Consider the following 20,914-nt stretch of genomic DNA (forward strand, 5'->3'; position numbering starts at 1 on the left):
AACATGTTTTAGGATGAGTTGCCCATTATTTAATCAACTTCATGATCTATTAGTTGACTCATATGGTTTGAGAGCCACTCGAGATATGTCAACAGTGGAGGCCTTAGGAATGTTCCTATGGATATTAGGTGCACCGCAGTCACTTAGGCAAGTTGAGGATCGATTTGTGAGGTCGTTGGAGACAATAAGCCGTACGTTCGACAAAGTGTTAGGCACTGTTCTTAAGCTAGCAGTACATAATATTAGGCCACAGGACCCTGAATTTAAGACGGTGCACAAGAGATTACTCAACCCTCGGTTTGCTCCGTATTTCAACAACTGTATTGGAGCTATTGATGGGACACACGTTCCAGTCGTGGTGCCAAGTGAAAAGGTCATGCAATATACAAACAGGCACGGGTATACCTCACAGAATGTGTTAGCTATTTGTGACTTCGACATGAGGTTTACATTTGTTGTTAGTGGATGGCCAGGATCGGTCCATGATATGAGAGTGTTCAGTGATGCCATAGAAAAATACGGTGACAAGTTTCCACATCCTCCTACAGGTACACTGTTTCTATATGATAGTTTTTTTGCCTATATGTTCTCTAGTTTGTTTTTACCTAACAAGTTTGCCTTTTGTTTGTAGGCAAGTTTTACCTTGTTGATTCGGGGTATCCAAACCGTCCCGGTTACCTATCACCTTACAAGGGTACGAAGTACCATCTACCGGAGTTTCGTAATGGTCCAATGCCCAGAGGTATGCAAGAGACCTTTAATTATGCACATTCATCCCTTAGAAATGTTATCGAGAGGTCATTCGGAGTTTTGAAGATGAAGTGGAGGATACTGATGGGTATACCAAGTTTTCCAATGCACAAGCAAAGCAAAATTATTGTGGCTTGCATGGCAATTCACAATTTTATCCGAGAGAATAGTGTTGCCGATAGGGAATTTGATTTGTACGATTGTGATGAAAATGGTGTCCCAATGCCCGGAACTTCAAACCGCGGAGGAGGTGAGACAAGTACCCAAGTAGAAGAAGAAGATAGCAACATGAATGCATTTCGAGATGAAATAGCTCATGCCTTGTACAATAGGTCTAGATAAATTGATTTCAATGTTGTAATGATAATGTATTTGTAGTTTAATTTTGGAGTTGTTGGACATTGTAATAGACATAAAATTCCCTTCTTATGCACTGGTGTATGACTGAAAGAGAAAGAGAAGAAGAGAGTGAAAGAGAAAGAGAAGAAGAGAGTGGAGAAGAAACAAGAAGAAAGGCATAGCGCTTTGCATGCATGCAGTGCAAGGAGGAGAACGGAGGGCACGGCACAGCACCGCACCGCTATGCACGCATGCATGCAAGCAGCGCCAGCGAGTGGAGCCAGCGCAGCACGCATGCATAGCAAGGGGCGCCAGCGAGTGGAGCCAGCGCAGCATGCATGCATGCAAGGGGCGCCAGCGAGTGGGGCCAGCGCATGCATGCGCGCGGGCGGGAGGGGCAGCGCGCGCGGGCGGGAGGACAAAAGCAGGGGTATGGTAGTCATTTTCACTATTAGGTGCTAAATTTTAGCCTCCCATCCAAACACCCATGGGTGCTAAATTTTAGCCTCTTTTTTTGAGTGGGCTAAACTTTAGCTCAAGGCTAAATTTTAGCCCCTACTCCCAAACAGGCCCTAAATTATGCACTACAATTCCTCCTGCTTGCCAACCTGGTAAAAAAGGTTTGCCTCCACAGCTCCGAAAGACAACGCAGAGGTTGAGAGCTCGAAGCTACTCTATGGTCTGGTTTGGTTACTCTTGCTTATTTTTAACACCTGTCACATCAAATGTTTGGATACTAATTAGGATTATTAAACGTAGGCTATTTATAAAACTCATTACATAAGTGGAGGCTAAACGGTGAGACAAATCTATTAAGCCTAATTAGTCAATGATTTGATAATGTGTTGCTACAATAAATATTTGCTAATGATAAATTAATTAGGCTTTATAGATTCGTCTCGCCATTTAGCCTCCACTTATGTAATGAGTTTTGTAAATAGTCTACGTTTAATACTTCTAATTAGTATCTAAATATTCGATGTGACACGTGCTAAGGGAACCAAACGCCCCCATGTAAACCGCTGCAGGTCAAAACGGCAAGAATAGGCCATGCGAACGCCTCGGCTGACGGAAAATTCAGTTTGCGCAGGTCAAGTTCCCTTTGCCGAGGAGGCATGCAAAGCAGCCACTTTTGTCAAACCATTTGACGTTCTTGCCTCTGCTACATCAATGCCAATGCAACGCCAATCGAAGTGCACAGAGAAAGCCCCTCTCAGAGAACAAATATGGGTAGATAGAGAAAGTACAACTGGTAGCATTATTAATTAACGTTTAAAAATGAAGATAAAGAATAATTCGAAGAGTTGTTTTCCTTACAAAAATGGGAGATGTTTCAGAAGGTGGGTGCAGAGTTTTGCCAAGCACATTATAAAAACCAGAAGCTTTGATCCCAAGGCAAGCTGTCGGATTCGTACTCTGGGAGTTAGTTAACTTAGTTTCAGAGTTCAGACTCGTGAACCTTTTGGTCGTCAAACGTGAAGAAAGATTCGATGCTTTCCCTCGGAAACGATGCAAAGCGTCTGCCAAACACATTACAAAAACCATTTCATTTGATCCGGAAGGCATCATGAAAATTCAGGCCTTGTTTAGTTGGGGAATTTGGGAGGTGCCAAATTACTGTTACAGCACTGTAGCACACTGTAGCGTTTCGTTTGTATTTGTGAATTATTGTCCAAATATTGACTAATTAGGCTCAAAAGATTCGTCTCGCAAAATACAACAAAACTGTGCAATTAGTTTTTAATTTCATCTACATTTAGTACTCCATGCATGTACCGCAAGTTTGATGTGATGGGGAATCTTCTTTTTGCATAGTGTCAAAGTTGGGAGTTGGGAGTAACTAAACATGGCCTCAAGTACTTGAGTTACTTTCCAAAAAAAAATTCAAGTACTTGGGAGTTGGGAGCTGCGACCTTCGCAGCTGGGGAGGGCAGGCGTGCAGGTGCAGCGCCTCAAAATTCAACGTTCCAAGTTGGTGGGTTCAGGATTTAAGTCCCAAGAACAGGAAGTGTTCAAATGCATGGAGCTTTGCCTTTTCGTCGTCTCCTTTTGTACTGTTCACGTCTGTCTTTTGACATTTGGGCACCTCTGTGGCACTGTTGCATCGCATGCCTGTCCTCTCTAATCTGAGCGTGCATGGGCAGGATCGCCTTGTCACTGATACAGCCACACAGGCACATGCTTGCCGCGCATCCGTACTCCTGCTGTTAGGCAGGAAATACCACACACGCCGCCTGGGGGTCAAAAGGCCTGCTCTCTGCCTCGAGAGCAGAGCCGACCTGGCGAAGAGTGTGTTCATGGTGGCCTTGTTACTGTACTGGCACTGTAGCATACTGTAACGTTTCGTTTGTATTTGTGAATTATTGTCCAAACATTGACTAATTAGGCTCAAAAGATTCGTCTCGCAAAGTACAACAAAACTGTGCAATTAGTTTTTAATTTCATCTACATTTAGTACTCCATGCATGTACCGTAAGTTTGATGTGATGGGGAATCTTCTTTTTGCATAGTGTCAAAGTTGGGAGTTGGGGGTGAAGTAAACAAGGGCTCAAGTAGAAACTGGAAAGCCTGACAGCGTTTCGTCTGCATTGCATCTTTTGTTTAGAGTAATCTTGTACGGTCACATGGGATGTTCGGATGCTAATTAAGAGAACTAATTATAAAATTAATTGTACAGATGGAATCGCTTCTAATTCGTGAGACGGATCTATTGAGGCTAATTAATCCATCATCAGCAAATAGTTACTATAGCACCACATTATTAAATCATGAACTAATTATGCTTAATAGATTCGTCTCGCGAATTAGATTCCTGTGCAATTAGTTTTGTAATTAAACTATATTTAATACTTCTAATTAGTATCCAAACATTCGATGTGACAGGTGCTAAAGTTTAGCATGGGTATCCAAACACCCTGAAGGAGTAGATTATATGGTTTGTTAGGTAATGTACTACTTGCTATTGTTATTATAATGTACACAAAAATAGAAGATTTGCCTATTTTTTCCCTCTTTTTTTTCTTCCACCAGCATAGCACAATTAGTTATGTAAGTTCATGATGCTGAACTTTTTTTTTGCCACGTAAGAACTCCAGTGAAAATGACATGACTACTTGCCATCACCACTAGAAAACTGAGCATTGGTTCTAACTCTTAGGGTGTCTTTTTGCAAAAGCTAAAAGCCAACCAAAGGGCCTAAAAGCCACAGATGCTTTAGGCGAAACCTGCTTTTGCTCTAGTACAAAATCAAAAGTACATTTCCCCTACTTTCAGCTGCTTTTGAGGGTAAAAAATTACCCACCTGCCACTGATTATGAAGATACCGGTTCGTTTTCTAACGTTCCCGTCCGACTCCCGCACCCCCAGCACCCCCTCCCGACTCCCGCCGTCCCCACCCGATCGCCGCCCGCCGCCCCTAGCCGCCGCCCCTGGCAGCCCACCCCAGCTGCCCGCCGCCCCCGGCCGCCGCCCCAGCCGGCTCGCCGCCCATCGCCCCCGGTCGCCCGCCGTCGGGTGCGGGAGTCGGGTTCTCTCTACAAAGCAGAGGAAGAGAGATAGAGAGAGAAGCTTCAATTCATCGGTGCGTGGCCATGGTGACGGCAACGAGGAAGGTGTTAGTCCCGGCCATCCTGCTGGTGTTGTCCGTCCTCTCCTGCTTGTTCCTCGTCCACAATTTGTACGGCTTGCTCGAGCTCTTCGGCAGCCAGTAGCGGCGTCCTGCCGACCACGGTGGAGGAGGCCATGGTGGGAGCTAGGAGCTGCATCATCGTTAGCTCGCCATCGAGAAGACGGATGAGACAGAGGGAATAGGGGATGCATTGGCCAGCGGGAGGAAGAAGAAGGGGCCGCTCGTCAGTGAGAGAGGGAGAGAGTTGAGTGGGGTGGACTGTGGATGACATGGAGGGTCCACTCGACAGTTTATTCAAAAGCCACAGCTGCTCTAACCAAACAGCCTTTTGCTTTTCCCACAACTGCTTTCTCACAGCTGCTTTTCCACAGCCCACAGCTCACAACAGCTTTTCCAAAAGCCACAGCCCAACCAAACACACCCTTAGTAACGGTTGGTTTTTAACCCGGTACTAATGTGAGCATTAGTACCGGATCTAACGGCTAGTTCCCTAAAAGCCCCCGCCCCATTTACTACCAGTTTGAGACTCCAACCGGTACTAAAAGTCACCCATTAGTATGGGGTGGAGGCTCCACCCAGTACTAATGTGCCTGAGGGCCTTTAGTATTGGGTGAAGCCTCCACCTGGTACTAAAAGGCTCTCTCCGGCTCCTCATCTCTCCCTTATCTCCCACCCTACGCCTTATCCTTATCTTCCCAACCTCCTCTCCCCACTGGCCACGCACTATCTCTCCTACCTCTCTACTCCCTCTCTTCTCACTGTCGCCGCCTCTCGGGGCCGCTGCCGCCTCTTGGGGCCATGCTGGAGTCATGCACCGCTGGCCTCCAGGTTGTCGTTGGCCGCGCGCCGCCGCTCTCCACAACCCTGGCCGTACCCCCCTCCCCGGCCTTCAAGCCGCTGGGTGCACGCCACTGGCCTTCACTCCGGAGGCCCGTACACCCCCGCCTTCGGTGAAGAGCCGCCACCAGGCTACCCGCGTGAGGGGCCGCTGCTGCTACCCCCGACGGGGAGCTGGGGCGCTCGGAGGCCTGGAGGCGTGGCGGTCGGGCATGATGCGGTGGTGGAATAGCATGTGATGTGGTAGACTAGGAAAATGAGAAAAGAAAGAAAAGAATAGAAAAAAATGAGAAAAGGAAAGGAAAAGAAAATGGCCTCGGCCACACGTGACGTGGCAGACAATTTAGTACCGTTCACTGGTGGAAAAGTGAGCATTACTCCCGGTTGGAGAGATGCATAGGTCTCAAAAATCCAACTGGGACTAATCTTTCGAGACTAAAAATCCCCTTTTAGCCCCGGGTATTTCACCCGGGACTTAAGACTATAGTCCCGGTTGGTAATACCAACCGGGACTAAAAAGATTCCAAGAAAAAGTGGGCCATCACCGTCCTGCTTGCTCGCGCCGCTGCCCTCTGCAGCTCTACCTCGACCACCGTACCACTGAGCTCCAACTCTACCACAGAAACAATCAAAACAATTAACACTTTACAAATTGAAGCAAGAGATATGCTAACACACAACCAATCAATTCGCACAAGATTCTGATTCACAACACATGAGTTCAATTTGATTCAAAACACAGCACAATCACAAATGAATCATACACTACCACTCACAAATAAAACATTCACCGGCTTCACGTATCCACAGGCTTCCCCGCTCGCCATCTCACCCGCACGTGCGTCGCCGACGGCAAGAGGCCGGTGGGGGAGAGCTCAGGCGCCCGCGTGGCCAGCGGGCCACGTGCCGGTGGCGGCCAGCGCCCTGGGGTCCGGCCAGGGAAGGCCCGCGTGACGGCGCCGGCCAGCGGCCAGGGGCTGGCTAGGGAGGTCGCGCACGCCTGCGCCCGGCTGCCGGTGGCCAAGGGGGTGGCCGGGTAGGCCCGCGCGCCGGCGGCAGCCAGTGGAGGGAGGAGAGAGTAGGAGAGGGAGGAGAGGAAGTGGTGGAGGGAGAGAGAGAGGCCTGTGGTAGGGAAAGGAAAAGGTAGTGGGGAGAGAGATGAGGCTAGTGGGGTGATAAAAGCCGTCAGGCCGGTGCGGAGAGAGAGTCCATCAAGGGAATAAAAAAACAGGGGTATAGTCCGGGTTGTTGGTTTCAACCAGGACTAAAGATCGCCATTTAGTCCCGGTTGGAACCACCAATCAGGACTAAATGAGTGGTCTTTAGTCCCGGTTGGTGTTACCAACCGGGACTAAATGCCCACCAGATTTTCTCATTGTTCCTAACCATTACAACCGGAACTAAAGGGGAGTCTTTAGTCCCGATTGATATTACTAATTGGGACTAAAGAGCTCCTGTCGGAGCTGGTTTTTTGGACCCGGGACTAAAAGCTCGTCCCGAGTCCAAAAATGACCAAGACTTTTTTACTTGGATGGAAGGTCGTTTCTGTACCACCCCAACCGGTACCGGTACTAAAGTTTCTCCTTTATTACAACAAAAATAGTACTAAAAGAGGGTTTTGCGCATTGCCCAGCAGTACGGGACCACGGAGCTTTCGTGGTGAGCATTTGTTTGGCCATGCAAGATTCATTGACAAGCAGCTAATCCGAAGCCTCAGGGCTAAGGCGCGAGGTCAATCTGACCCTCAGGGCCGCCTTAGCGACAGCGTCGTCGCATGAAATGCAATGCAAGGTCGCATTTCAAGTTTTCAACGCCTACGTTTGATCAACGCACGGCAATGGAATGAATGGATCAGACGGAGGCAGCGTTCAGCGCATCTGCAACATTCATTACAAATTTTATGGTTTCTGCGTTGTATGCTACACGTAACAGTTGCTTTAGGGCAGTCTACGCTTCGTGCCACCGACACGTGGACTTCGAGCCACATGTCAGTGAAAAATGATAGGGCGTGCCAACCTTGCAACTGACATTTTCCTTTGCCACTTGAACTCTGTTCTCTCCTCGATCCGCCATGTAAAATCCATCCATCCCTCTCTCTCCTTTTCACTTTACCATTGATGCTCGTTTAGTCGTATCTTTTACCACATCACCATCCGGCCAACATCCCGTCATCTTTGAGTAGAGACAAAAAAAAAGGCGTAAATACATACAAAAGTGTAAAGAGATAAATAATTCATAGGAAATATAGAAAAAAAGGTTCTCAGCTTTGTGGTAAGTATTTTGAAGTTTGAAAGCATTGCACCGTAGCTTTCGAGGACATTTTACATTGTAAACTTAGTTTAGCGTTTATGCAGACCATACCGCTAAATCCTTCAAAGTACTTCACTTCTCTTGATCTTCAGAAAATTTTCTTCCTTTTGCCTACTTTTGTACCAAATTTGGTTGTTTTCGTGATTTTCTGTTATTTTTCTTGATGGTGAAATTATTTTTTTTGGCCGACGGCGAAGTTATGTTGACTAGACGGTGAGCACGAAAGAGGAATCAGCATACTGATTTAAAAAATATATCACAAGTTTTGAACAAGTGGTAAAGGGAAATGTCTCTTGGTTATTGTGCTATTGAACAAGACAATCCAAAGGCTACTAATTTCAATCAAATTCTTCTAGATCAATTGATGCAGTATCACCTTATCACCTATTGGATATCTTTGACCTAGCAACCAAGTAGTTCGTAATGTCGACAATGGCAACACAGGACTTGTCCTACAGGTGGTGTTTGAGTTCTTGAGCTAAAGTTTAGTCCTTGTTACATGGAACCTTCGGATACTAATTAGGAGCACTAAATATGAGCTAATTATAAAACTAATTATACATATGGAGGCTAATTCGTGAGCCAAATCTATTAAATCTAATTAATTCATGATTAGCACATATTTATTGTAGCATCACATTGTCAAATCATGGACTAATTAGGTTTAATAGATTCGTCTCGCGAATTAGCTTCTATCTGTGCAATTAGTTTTGTAATTAGTCTATATTTAATACTTCTAATTAGTATCTAAACATTCGATGTGATACGGAACGGGCTCTAACACTTGCATTGAATCATTATCTTTGTTGACTACAACCATGACAGTGGTATATGCATGCCTATTCACATCCAAACACCCCTAGTACGAAAATTGCCAGAAATGGACTAGGCAAGGGGGATAATGGAGATCGACCAGCGGCCGGATCACCGTCACCCACGATGGTGTCGCCTTCCCGTTCGAGGCCACCAGCTAACAATAGCTATCCATCGCATCGAAGCGTTCTCGTCAGCCGCTCAGGATTTTGACCAAAAAACGCGTGAGCTGTTGCAGCACACGGATCGATTCGCAAGTTGCCACGTGAAAGGGAGGGAAATCTGAAGCCAAGCCCACTGGTTCACACGACCCCAGTCAAGGACCAGTCAGTGTCCCGTCGCAGCAGCTTGGTGCAGCCACGGCAGAAGGCTGTGGGGCTGCAGTGCACTCTTGAAGACGTCAGTTGCTTGAAAACCTGCGGCGTTTTCTGAAAGTGAGCTGTAGCATCCAGGATCATCGCCATTTGATGCACAAGTTGACATCCCAGCGCATCAATGAGAGCCACGCGTTGGACGGAAACAAAATGTCAGCCGCCTCCTCAGTACTGAATGGACTTCTGAATCGGTCGCATTTTCTGAAAGTACAGTGAACACTCCGGAAAATACAAACCATTGAAGTAGCCACATCTAACCTGCGCCTTGAATCCTGACATCCCGTGATATTTTATCAGGCACAAAACTTTCTTTGGCCTGTGCAGAACCATTTGAACTTTGAAGCAGACACTGCGTTGAATAGGCGTGACGACAATTTTGGTGTCTTCAGAGTTCGGCAATTGGTATATTACCATGATGCTCCAGCACCAACCAAAAGTCCAGTGGAGAAGTCTTATCCGTTTGGCTGCACGAAATGTTTCATTTTTTCCCCAAAATCATTAGAATCCCTACCAAACGGTGTTTTTGGAAGCGTTTCAAATTAGAAATGGAGGAAACGTTTCACATTTTACACTACAAGGGAGAAACAGGTAAAAGGGTGTTTCACCCGTTTCTGATTCGCTTCCTTCTCATTTCAACTATCATCCTTTATTAGAATCAGAATCTTGATTCGCTTCCTTCTCATTTCAACTATCATCCTTTATTAGAATCAGAATCTAGCAAGTGAGCCAAAGGATTTTAGTGATTCACCGAAGAAACGTTTCAAGTTTCTAGTTACCAAACGGGCCTTAATCCAGAAGCCAACAAGGAATGTTTGGCATGGACAAGGTTAGCATTCAAAGACAGCTGTTATTCAGGTGTTCATTCCATCACGCCGATGTTGCCGCTGTTCTTCTGGACCGAGGGGACAACCGGACAAGAATGCTGAAGTCGAGGACATCAGCTGAAAAACAATGCCTTCTGCCGTAGAAAATTGAATGACTGGACGACCTATCGGTAATGCAATCTGGATTCACTACACCATCTTGAGTTTTCTCAACCAGGATATATACAACATCCTCAGAAGGAAGGATGCAAGGTTAAGAATTCATCACAAACGCTGGGTCAAATGCACAAGAGAACCTACGAGTAGCATCCTAAGTATCCTGCACTAGTGATTTACAAAAAGAATTATACTGATAACACCTGACTAGACAGCAGTTGCCCTAATTTTGGACTGAAACATACATTCATGAGAACGTTGGAAACTGGCCGTCCCTGCTTGAAGTGATCGAACAAGCAAGCATTGAATGCATATTGGCCCAGCCTCTCCAGCTGCAGAATCATCAGTTCATCAGATTAGTAATGGACATTATGAGCCAATAAACCAGCCAGTGAGCATCTCTCTGTGATGGCAATGAAGATTCAGAGATCAAAATAATTAGTTGCAATAACTCGTGGCACATCCCAAAATTTCACTTCTTTGGCCCAATCCTAGCGTTGTGCGTTGCTTCTAACTATATATCTGTGTGCATCTGCATTGTTTTGAACTTTGGAGTCTGAAACTGACCATTCCATCTAATTGGCGTTTCCACCTCCCATTTCAATATCATTGTCCCCATGGTCATGCCTTTGCGAAATCTTAAACAGATCATCAATATCAAGGTCATCTCCCACTTTTGCCCGAGGACCACCAACTTGTTCCTCTTCCATCTCTCCAGAATTGTTAGCTGGTGGAGCTCGTACTTCCTCTTGTACGTATGCCCGGAACTTATGTTTGGAAGGTTGTATCTTGGCGAAGACAACTTCTTGAAAGTTACTCGGACATCCTCGATCATAGACATTAGGCCTGCCATCTGATCTATACCGAAAATTTTCATATGTGGTCTGAAAAAACAAAGCACTAATATCAGATGTTAGGAGTGCTATACTATAAAGAAAATATTGAAATATTGGTCTTCAGTTGGGAAAAGGCTGTTTAGCACCTGAAGGTTACTTTGACAAATACATAATCCAACAAGATCTTCTCAAGATACACCAAAATAAATATTCACAAATAAGTACTATCATATTCACAAATAAGTACTTCATCATCATGTGAGATTGAGATAAGCAGTCTACTTTCTCTTTTAATCACAACCCCTGATAACAACAATGTAGTTCAGCAACACAGCAATACCCTGTACAGTTGCTTTAAACTCCTACCATGCTACCTTGCGAGGGCAAAACTAGTGAGGTCTCAGATTATCTAAGGGATGCGATGTGCTTTTCTCCAAGACCAAAACCTTCACTATGTAAATGTACAACAGTAAACCATAAAGGAAATACCACATGTTATACCACTCCTCACAAAGAAGGTAAAGAAGAGGAACTTAAAATTTCAGTCAAGATAGGAACCCCTTTCCTTAACTAAATATATAACAATTCTCAGAATATGTTGTTACAGATATAAAGTACTGTGCATAATTGGACTATATGATAGGAACTTGCAATCATAAAAAAATACGGAAAAATTCTGTGTGTAGACTGTAGATAAACACATAAACCACCACCACCACCACAACAAAGCTTTTCACTCCCAAGCAAGTAGGGATAAACTATTAAGCAGAAAGACCAACCTGGTTTGTGCTGATGAGATATGTATGAAATCCTGTGAGTCCACCAACAAACCAGAGAGCAATAAAACAGTATATCATTAGTGCTAGAGAAGCAGGAGAGTGTTTCAACGCCTTCCACACTGTAGGATAGTCTCCATCCATGAGAAACTTGATGTACAAGGCTGATATAGCGAACACATAAATGCAGAGGAGACTTGAAGAGGAAACAAACAGGAAAAAATAACGGTAATTGCGCTGCACAATGGACAAGTAGAAGAAATACAAATCAGCAAGTATTTAAGAAATGGAGCGACTCCAATCAATTTAGAATGAAAGAAATAATTTCAAGAAAAATGCTAATGGCAACCTCAATACCAGATGCATAAATTGTTCAAAATAAGAAGATTAACCAAAACAGTTGTCATCAAAGATCTTCACATGGATGTGTAGGAGGGTTTCTGTTCTTGAACATGTAAACTATAAGCTGGGCATATTTGTTTAAGACACGATTGTTTGTTACACTCCTTCTGGTTAAGACATGGTATTTTTGTTTTTAGCGCAGTCAACATTCTTATTTAAGTGTGTATCCATGGAATACAAGGTGCATATTCTGATTTCAGTTACTATCGACATAGCTTACTTTTCCAATGCATTGCCCAACCCATGGGCAGTGATGATCAAAGCGTTCCACACAATTGTTGCAAATGGAACAGTGTGAGCACCGAGGAGGGCGATATACCATACAAGTTTCACAATACTTTACTTTCACAGGCATCCCATTTACTATAACTTCCTTTACACGAGGAAATTGTAGTCTTCCAGGTGTATCAGTAAGAGACAAACTATCATAGTGAGTATCCTCCTCTGGTGGGTGTGAAGCACGAGGTACAATTCCAGGATCCTGAGCAGCAGCTGTGAAGAGTAACAAAAGCACCTACACCGAAAGTGCAGACAAGAACACATATATTTAGGAGTCATTAATTTTTTTGAGTGTTCACGCAAAAGTACTAGCAAAAACAGCATCAGCATACTTACATAGATAGTGTACACTATTGCTACGACAAGAATTGCATATCCTGCATCATATGCACGGAACTGATGACGGAGATGCCGTGCGACAAACACACAAAAGAAAGCAACCGGGACAACAATGAGGGCAACAGAAAGACCTAGGGATTTAACATCAGGTCCAAATATCAACCGCCCACCAAAGAAGAACCTCTGCAAACAAGACACAGAAGTCAGTTAGAGGATACTGAATCAATAGTGTGGTATATTGCACATGAACAACAATGTGCATCAGTGTGCAAGATTCTGAAGTATTATTCCAACTCAATAATTTAATCGTTACACTCATCAATGCCAATTCAACAGCACCCATATTGCTTATGGGAACCATCATGAACAACACCCCTGAGTTATAATTATACATTGTTCAGTAAATAAGACAACAGTGGCTATATGACTGCTGAGATAATTAAACACAACAAGACATCACCATAGCCAAGAAGCTGGCCTATGCAGGTTAGCTCAATTCCACTATCGGCAAAGTTGCAAACATGGTCAGCATTTCCTAAGACCCTTGATCCCATTTGACAAAATAATAAGATTAATTTGCTAATTGATATAGATACAAAAGAATTGGTAAGTTAAAACAACGGAGTCATTCTCGAAAAAAAATTAACAACGGGGTAAGAAAACATTCGTTTTAAACTAAACAAAATTGATACAAGAAAATTCGAACAATTCTCACGTTATCCCCCTTCCAAGCTTGGTACACCCGCTGCTGTGGTTGTGCCATGTGCAATTACGGATCAGCTTCAGTCAATACCCTATCGAATCCACCATAGCAACACGAGGGCTCAGACGAACCCCCTGAAATTCGGAAAAATAAACAGCAGCCGCACGTGGAGACTGGAGTACCAAGTTGTGTGTTATCAACTGAGATTGGCCTTGCGCCCTGAAGACGAACCACCTAATCGAACCATGGACGGATCAACAAATTCAGTGGAAATCCATACAGTAAACAAATTCGCAACTAATTGAATGTAGAGGGGAAAATGGCATGGATTTGATTTCTTATAGTTCCTGCCAGAAAAGTCCCCGGACCAGACGAACTCTTGGGAAAATCCGTCCAAGCAAGCTAGGGTTACTTACAAACAAAAGAAGAAACAAGAACTATGGTTCTCTCCCGCTCGGCCGCTCCACGCCGGTCTCTTCCAGTGCGAAGGGGCCGAGAAGCGCGACGCCTCCCAAAGTCCCAGCGAGGAGGACTTCGGCGGAAAGAGGCGTGCCTCTTCCGCCACCGGCACCCGCGGCGGCGATGATGTAAGCGCAGCAGATTGCGAAGGAAAGGAAGAACACCAAGCTTGAGACCGGGAATTTTGGGGGCAAATCAGAGAAGAAAGAGGCGCTTGCGATGCGAGAGATGGAAGAAGAGACGACGACGGGGGGGCGAGAACTCGTTCAGCTCAGTGAATTGGTGTAGGCGCCGTCATTTGGGAGGATGACAGCGTGGACTTTTTTACATGGGATCGTGCTGACTTCTTTTTCCAGTGCAAAATTGCCGTCAAAGTATCACGTTGCCGACATCATGGGCCCACGTGTCATTGACACAGGTTGGCTATTTTTGCTAAAATTACGACTTCAAATAATATTTTTGGCAAGGCTATGCTAATCTTCCATTGAATAGACAATCTTAACGTTGCTGCCAAATGTCATTTTGGAGCATGACAGCTTGCCAATTATACTCCTACTGAACAATCTGCAACATCCTATTGCCAGACGTAAATTGTTGCCAAAATCATGTCTTAACTCATTGCAATTATGCAAACGACTCGCGTGCCAGCTGCCTCAATGGTTTGGAAGCAGTGTTTTGGAAAGGATACTGTAGCAATGTATGGCATTTCATCGAAAGCATGAAGTCCTCATTCAGACATCAGACCCTTGTCTACTGCATAAACTGAGCATTTCACAGATAAAGGTCAAGAGAGCAAATAAAATTGCAGAACAGAATACATGTAAAAAAGTGCTCATTTTCCTTTCCCTTTCTGCTCCAACCATCGGAATTCAGAACATTGATAATCGGACCACTGAAACAGTAGTATCCTTGTCATATAGGAGTATATACATACATAGGAACATACCACACATCTAATCGTACAATTGGCAGATGATAACTATATATGATGTGTACATTGGTACGGGCATCGAGATCTACGGACACCATATTTACAAGTTTAGTACAACACAGCCACTTGCTAAACACTAGTAGGTGAGACACTAAGAAGGGTCTGCTCTGTCCAAAAGGAAAACACTAAAAATGCTAGTGGTAAAACTCATTTTCTCCTTTACGTAGCTATCCATTTTGTCCACTTAACCCTATGAACAAAGTTTTGGCTCACTTTACTTCCCTGAACTATTTCATTTATCCAATCTACCTCCTAATTAGATTTCTCTTTTTATTTCTTCGTGTATGAGTTGAATTTTGAGTTCAAATTTTGTGAGCATATACAAAACATGATTCTTTATGTTAGAAAATTATACTAAGAAATTTTCATAGTTATTTTCATAGGTTAGAAATATTTAATTCTAAATTGATCTTAGATATACAAAACTGTACAAAAAGTAATCATGAAAAAATTGTAATATATTTTTTTAACGTGGAGCATCATCAACTGACAAAATCTGAAATTAAAATTCAATTTCTATGCAAAGAAATAAAAAAGAGAAATCTAATTAGAGGATAGATTGGACAAATGAAATAGTCTGGGGTTGCTTAGAGGGTTAGAGGGTTAAGTGGACAAAGTAAATAGGTGAGGGGAGTAAAATAGACTTTCTTCTTAACTAAATTATTTCGCTTGTACTGTTCCTCTACCAACCAGATCTAGAACTAACGCTGCAATTCTACAACCCACAGACAGCAATGAGTTTCTTGCGCAGCTAGAATCAAACTAGAAACGTTGGCCGCGCCCACTGTGGAGCTGAGTTCAGGACGTATGCCTTGTGATGCAAATGGCTTTATCTTAAATAAGATGATTCACAACTATTGATAATAAATTTAGGTAAGGAGTAATGGTAATTCTTGATTTATTGTATTCATCTTAACAATGTTAGGACACATTTCATTTTTTGAATACTTTGTGGTGCTACCTGTTTTGTGTTTCACAGGGGAGAATCGCGCAAGCATCACAATACTGTTTGCTCCTTTGATGTGGCTTGTACATTTAGAAACAATTTGATAACGAATGCTGTCTAATTTTTTTATCACCCTGTAATCTATCTGCATCATCTGCTTGATCTGTCTTCCAAATCTGGTAACAAATCCGAAACTTCATAGCTCCTAGGCATGTTGCCCCGGATACAATTTTATGTGCACAATGCAAAATCTAAAGAAGTAGCATGCCCCAAGCAGGTAAACTGAAATTTTCTAAAAATTAGAATATATTCAGGTTGACAAAACATTCAAGTTCTTAATTTATCACAAGATAACTGATGAACATATGGATTTGGCAAGCAGGTGTATTGAATGGAACAGAAAATTCAGATCTAGAAAAGTAGCATGCCATCAAGCAGGAGTATACTTTTTTGAAAATTCTAGTGATGAGTAACAGAAGATTTCTAATCTATAATAAGAAAAGAAAAGTTAAGTCTGAGTAGTGTTAATTTGTCTTCAATTCATACCACTTAAAAGCACAACAAAGCAATGGTATATGACATAGAGCTGCATGCAGAAAAATCATATCCTAATTTGTAGTGCCAGGATGAATTCATATAACCTCTATCATGATAATGGTAATACTCAAATCGTCCAAGCATCGTTCTTCTTAGATTGTATTGATCAGCTTGTTACTTGTGTGCAACACCTTGCTTTCATCAACCAGCACTGCAGTAAGTAGATTAAGGAAACATGTGTAAATTTGGGCTTAAGAAGAGGACAAGCCAAATAAGCAACAGGAGGCGACATGAGTTCGTATCAACAGTGGCTGCCAACCATCGGAGAGTGGGACGGCGATCTGCTAGCTTACCTGCACGTCTGGAGTTTTTTTATTTTTATATATATTTTTTATGATTTTGCAAAAATAAATAGTAGAGGAAAAAATTAGTAAATATAGACATATGCCGCCAGATGAAACGGCTAGCCGTTTCAACCGGTGGTAAGAAAAGTTACCACCGTTTCAGTCGGCGGTACCTGTGCAACGAATAAAAAAAATCAGAAATGGGACGCCACGTCAGCAACCCTGCGATACCGTGGCGCCATGTCAGGAGGCAGCGGGACGAAACCGCTTACCGCCATCTGAAACGGCGGGCAGCACGCGGAATCCTGGTGGCTGTGGGCCCATGGACTTACCATCGGATGAAACAACGGTAGCTGGTTACCGCCGGATGAAACGGTGGTAACAGCCTTCCGCCGATTCAAACGGTAGGAGCAGGAAGATCCTGTCGGATCAGTCGGCAGCAGGCGACTCTACCCTTTAAAATGTGAAGAACGGTCGGGGCCGGGCTAAAGGAGCGCACCGGTTCATTTGGGGAGAAGAGAAGAGAAAGCGAGGGAGGAGGCGACCCTACCCTTTAAAACGCGAAGAACGGCCAGGGTCGGGCTAAAGGAGCGCACCGGTTCATTCAGGGAGAAGAGAAGAGAAAGTGAGGGAGGAGAGGAGAGGAGAGGAAAGGAAAGGAAGGGAGGAGGGTGGAGATTGAAGCGAAACTCTGCCAAATCTGCGCTTCGCTTCAGTTATTATTTGAAATCTCGCGGTTTATCTTAACTTTTAGTTAGTAGATGTAGTAGTCAATATGATTTATAAATGGTGTAGTGTTATTAGATCATATCTAGGTGTACATACGAGACATGGACCAATATTAGTTTGTCGGTATAGTGGATTTAGCTTAGTTATTTTGGTTAAAGTAAATTTACTTTGTTGATTTATTTAGATACCTTTAAGATTAATATTATTGGTAATGCACGAGTTATAATTTTATACAGGTATTCAGAATGTAGGTGTTTTGGGGGTTAGTTCAAATTAATAATATTTAGTAATAATGTCTGTTCATGTCGTGTATAACTTTATATAGTTTTCTGGAATGTAGGCGTGATTAGGGTTAGTTAAATTTATTAATATTTAGTAATGACCTATCTTGATGTCGTATATATTGATAGGGTAAAGTAAAATTAATTTGTTCATATATTTAGATAACTTTAAGATTAATATTATTGGCAATGCATAAGTTAAAATTTTATATAACTATTAAGAATGTAGGTGTTTTTGGGATTAGTTGAAATTAATAACATTTAGTAATAATATTTGTTCATGTCGTGTATAACTTTATATAGTTTTTCGGAATGTAGGTGTGATTAGGGTTAGTTAAATTTAGTAATATTTAGTAATGATCTCTCTTGATGTCGTGTATATTGACAGGGTAAAGTTAAATTAATTTGTTGATATATTTAGATAACTCTAAAATTAATATTATTGGCAACGCACGAGTTATAACTTTATATAGTTTTTTAAATGTAGGTGTTGTTGGAGTTAGTTAAAATTAATAATATTTAGTAATAATATATGTTTATGTCGTGTATATTGACAGGCATGTTGGACAATTTATTTTTCCAAGTCCTCTATGGTCTGGGGGAGGTTAGATATGGTTCGGAAGGGGTAGATTTGTCTGAATTTAAGTCATTCCGTAAACAAGTACCAAGAGTAAGAGAGAGGACTTGGGCATCGATATGTAACTAGCTATTTAAGGCTTTCAAGCTTGATAGAGATCAAGTTGAGCTATCTGTTAGGGTTGTAGTGAGGTTTTGAACTGACATAATATTTTGGAAGTTGATGCTGCTGGAAGGAACCCAGAACTGGAGGGCCTATGTAAATGATTCTAAGCACGGTTTACCGTTAATATTGTTTGTTGAAGTGTTCCAGAAGATTGGGTCTAGCAGTCAGTTGCAAAAAGAAGTCGGTAGTGGGGAAGTTAGAGGCGAGAAAGGTCTGGAGATTATCGATAGGCAAACTGAAGAAGATACTGAACATGGGGTAGAAGAAGGAGATGCAGAGGATAAAAAGGCACCCGTGAGCTAAATGGCGAGGCTGACGAGGGGGAACACATCCCTGGGTTAGTTGAGCAGGTAGAGAGGGAAGGAGAAGAGCGTTTTTGTACCATGGATGATGACTCATCGAATGAGGATGATGCTAATCCCATCCCACGGAACTGATCAAGTTATGACCATTCGAACCTAGCAGTCAATGAAGGGGAAAATATCCCTTAGGAGTATAGAGAGAATGAAGTTTGTGTTGGTGCTTTGTACCCTAGTGGGGATAAGGTGAAGGCAGCTATAAAGCGATGGTCAACTTTATCTTTGCAACGACAATTCAAGGTGGTGAAGAACAGTCCGACAATATATGATGTGTGTTGTGTCAAAAGCAATTGCCTGTTTAGGATGCATGCATACAAGGGCAATTGCCCGTTGAGGAACCCCTCGACGACTTCCATCTGTATGATAGGGCTAACTACGTCCCTTCAAACTGTCTTAGGCCTAATGACGACCGCCATGATGCGTGGCCAATGTGTCACCATGGCGTGGCTTGCGTCGTGCAGCTGTTTGATGGCTACGATGATGGAAGCCAGCGTTTGTTTCGATGCCCGTATGGCTTGGTGAGTCATATTATTACTTCCTTACTCTTGCTAAACTTTTCGTGCTGCAAACTGACATCATGTTCAATCTTAAACTGCCGATATGCGAAGTGGGTCGATCCTCCACTTCTTGAGCCAACCCAAGAGTACATCCACTGCCTCAAATGCAAGATATTTGACCTCGAGTGTAGGGTGGAGGATCTTCAAGCCCAAGATGATGCAAATCCTTCGACGGTTAACATCGCAGATGACCTGATTTTTACTGATTCATTGTGCAAGTGCCCCTACCACCACTATAAGGATCGCCCATCGTCACCGCCTTCCTCTAGGGTGTTGAATACTATGAGGCTGGGCCCTCCCAGCTCTCGTAAAGTCAGTTCTACTAGAAAGTAGAGATGGTTGTATCCCCGGCTATTTCAATTATCTAAGGCGTGTTAGGTTTAGCAACAATATATATTTAGGATAGTCATCCGTACTGCACAATCTATTGTTTAGTCTAGAGTTATCGATGTTCGTATGGTCTACACGAATTTCATTTTCATGTGTTGTAATTTCACTGAAAACATCTATGTATTTCATGGTCGGAAGTAATACAATTTCCAATATTTTCTCGGAAACCCCCCCCCCCTCAAATTTAGAATTTCATAGTCAAATGACATATTTGAATATTTAGTGGTTCTAAGCTAACTTTATATATTTTTATAACTAAGGAAAAATGTCACGAAATAAAAAAATTACACAAAATTATAGCCGTTTGAAACAGCTATAGGCGTCTCCATCTCTAAGTGGCCGCCGAAGAGGGGGTGTGCACTTATCGCTGTTTCAAACGGCTATAGCCATTTCAACAGGCGGTAAGCTCTAGGCCCCCTGCCACGTCACGTGATACGTAAGGTACCGCCGGTTCAAACAGCGGTAACAATTTTAACTATTTTTTAGATTAGTTACCAGCATTTGAAATGGCTATAGCCGTTTCATCCGCTGTATAAGTTTATATCTACAATTTTTTTATCCGACATTTATTTTTGCAAAATTGTAAAAAAAATATATAAAAAAATTAAAAAAATTATGCACATCTGTGTTTGGCAATTGGCAGTCCACCGCGTAGGCGTGGGCGCTTGTCCCTTGTTCCCGAGCCGAGTAGCATTAGTGAGACGCTGCTTGACCAATGGGTACAACGGCCACTGTACCGCTAGCGCAAGCAATTATACTCAGCGCCTCACTGTACTCATTTCCATGGATGGGCATGCCGACGGAATGGTCATGAGCGTGGCGAGCTTGGTGAGGTCGCAGACGCCCACGTCGGTGGTCGAGCACAGCGCTTCAGCATTTCCAAATCACATCGCTCCGAACGTGTATTTCTTCGAACACCTTGGGGGCATCTCTCGAGCAGCTGCAGCCTGCAGCAGCGTACATGGCGACGACTAGAGCTCAGCACCTTTAAAGATCTGACCCCAAGCCATCAGCACAGCCCGCTGCTGTGGAGCAGCTTGCGACGGTGTCATCATCGCCGTTGAGCTCAGTGCCGCCGTCGTATTATGATCTGCAGCTCCACGAGGGAGAGAAGGGTGGCCTGGTGGAGGAAGACGCGGGGGGCGCCTGGTCGAGCATGTGGCGGGCTGGTTTGTTAGCTGCCGCAAGCTAAAGGAGCTGGCTGGCATGAGGG

General features: G+C 43.4%; 2 protein-coding genes across 2 annotated transcripts; one reads left to right on the forward strand and one right to left on the reverse strand.

The window, feature by feature from the left end:
• Positions 1-13: 13 nt before the first annotated feature.
• Positions 14-1,200, forward strand: LOC101760578 (protein ALP1-like). Its single transcript, XM_004970656.2, has 2 exons — positions 14-548; positions 632-1,200. The coding sequence occupies exons 1-2, from the start codon at positions 14-16 to the stop codon at positions 1,090-1,092; spliced, it is 996 nt and encodes a 331-aa protein (XP_004970713.1). The 3' UTR covers positions 1,093-1,200.
• Positions 1,201-10,007: 8,807 nt separating this feature from the next.
• On the reverse strand, positions 10,008-14,139 carry LOC101760984 (protein S-acyltransferase 8). The gene is made up of 6 exons (XM_004970657.3): positions 13,783-14,139; positions 13,379-13,600; positions 12,661-12,846; positions 12,266-12,559; positions 11,647-11,880; positions 10,008-10,915 (listed from the first exon to the last, which is right to left on the reverse strand). The coding sequence occupies exons 2-6, from the start codon at positions 13,424-13,426 to the stop codon at positions 10,607-10,609; spliced, it is 1,071 nt and encodes a 356-aa protein (XP_004970714.1). The 5' UTR covers positions 13,427-13,600; positions 13,783-14,139; the 3' UTR covers positions 10,008-10,606.
• Positions 14,140-20,914: the final 6,775 nt, after the last annotated feature.

This window comes from Setaria italica, chromosome V, assembly GCF_000263155.2.
Source record: "Setaria italica strain Yugu1 chromosome V, Setaria_italica_v2.0, whole genome shotgun sequence".
In the NCBI taxonomy this organism is placed as follows: domain Eukaryota; kingdom Viridiplantae; phylum Streptophyta; class Magnoliopsida; order Poales; family Poaceae; genus Setaria; species Setaria italica.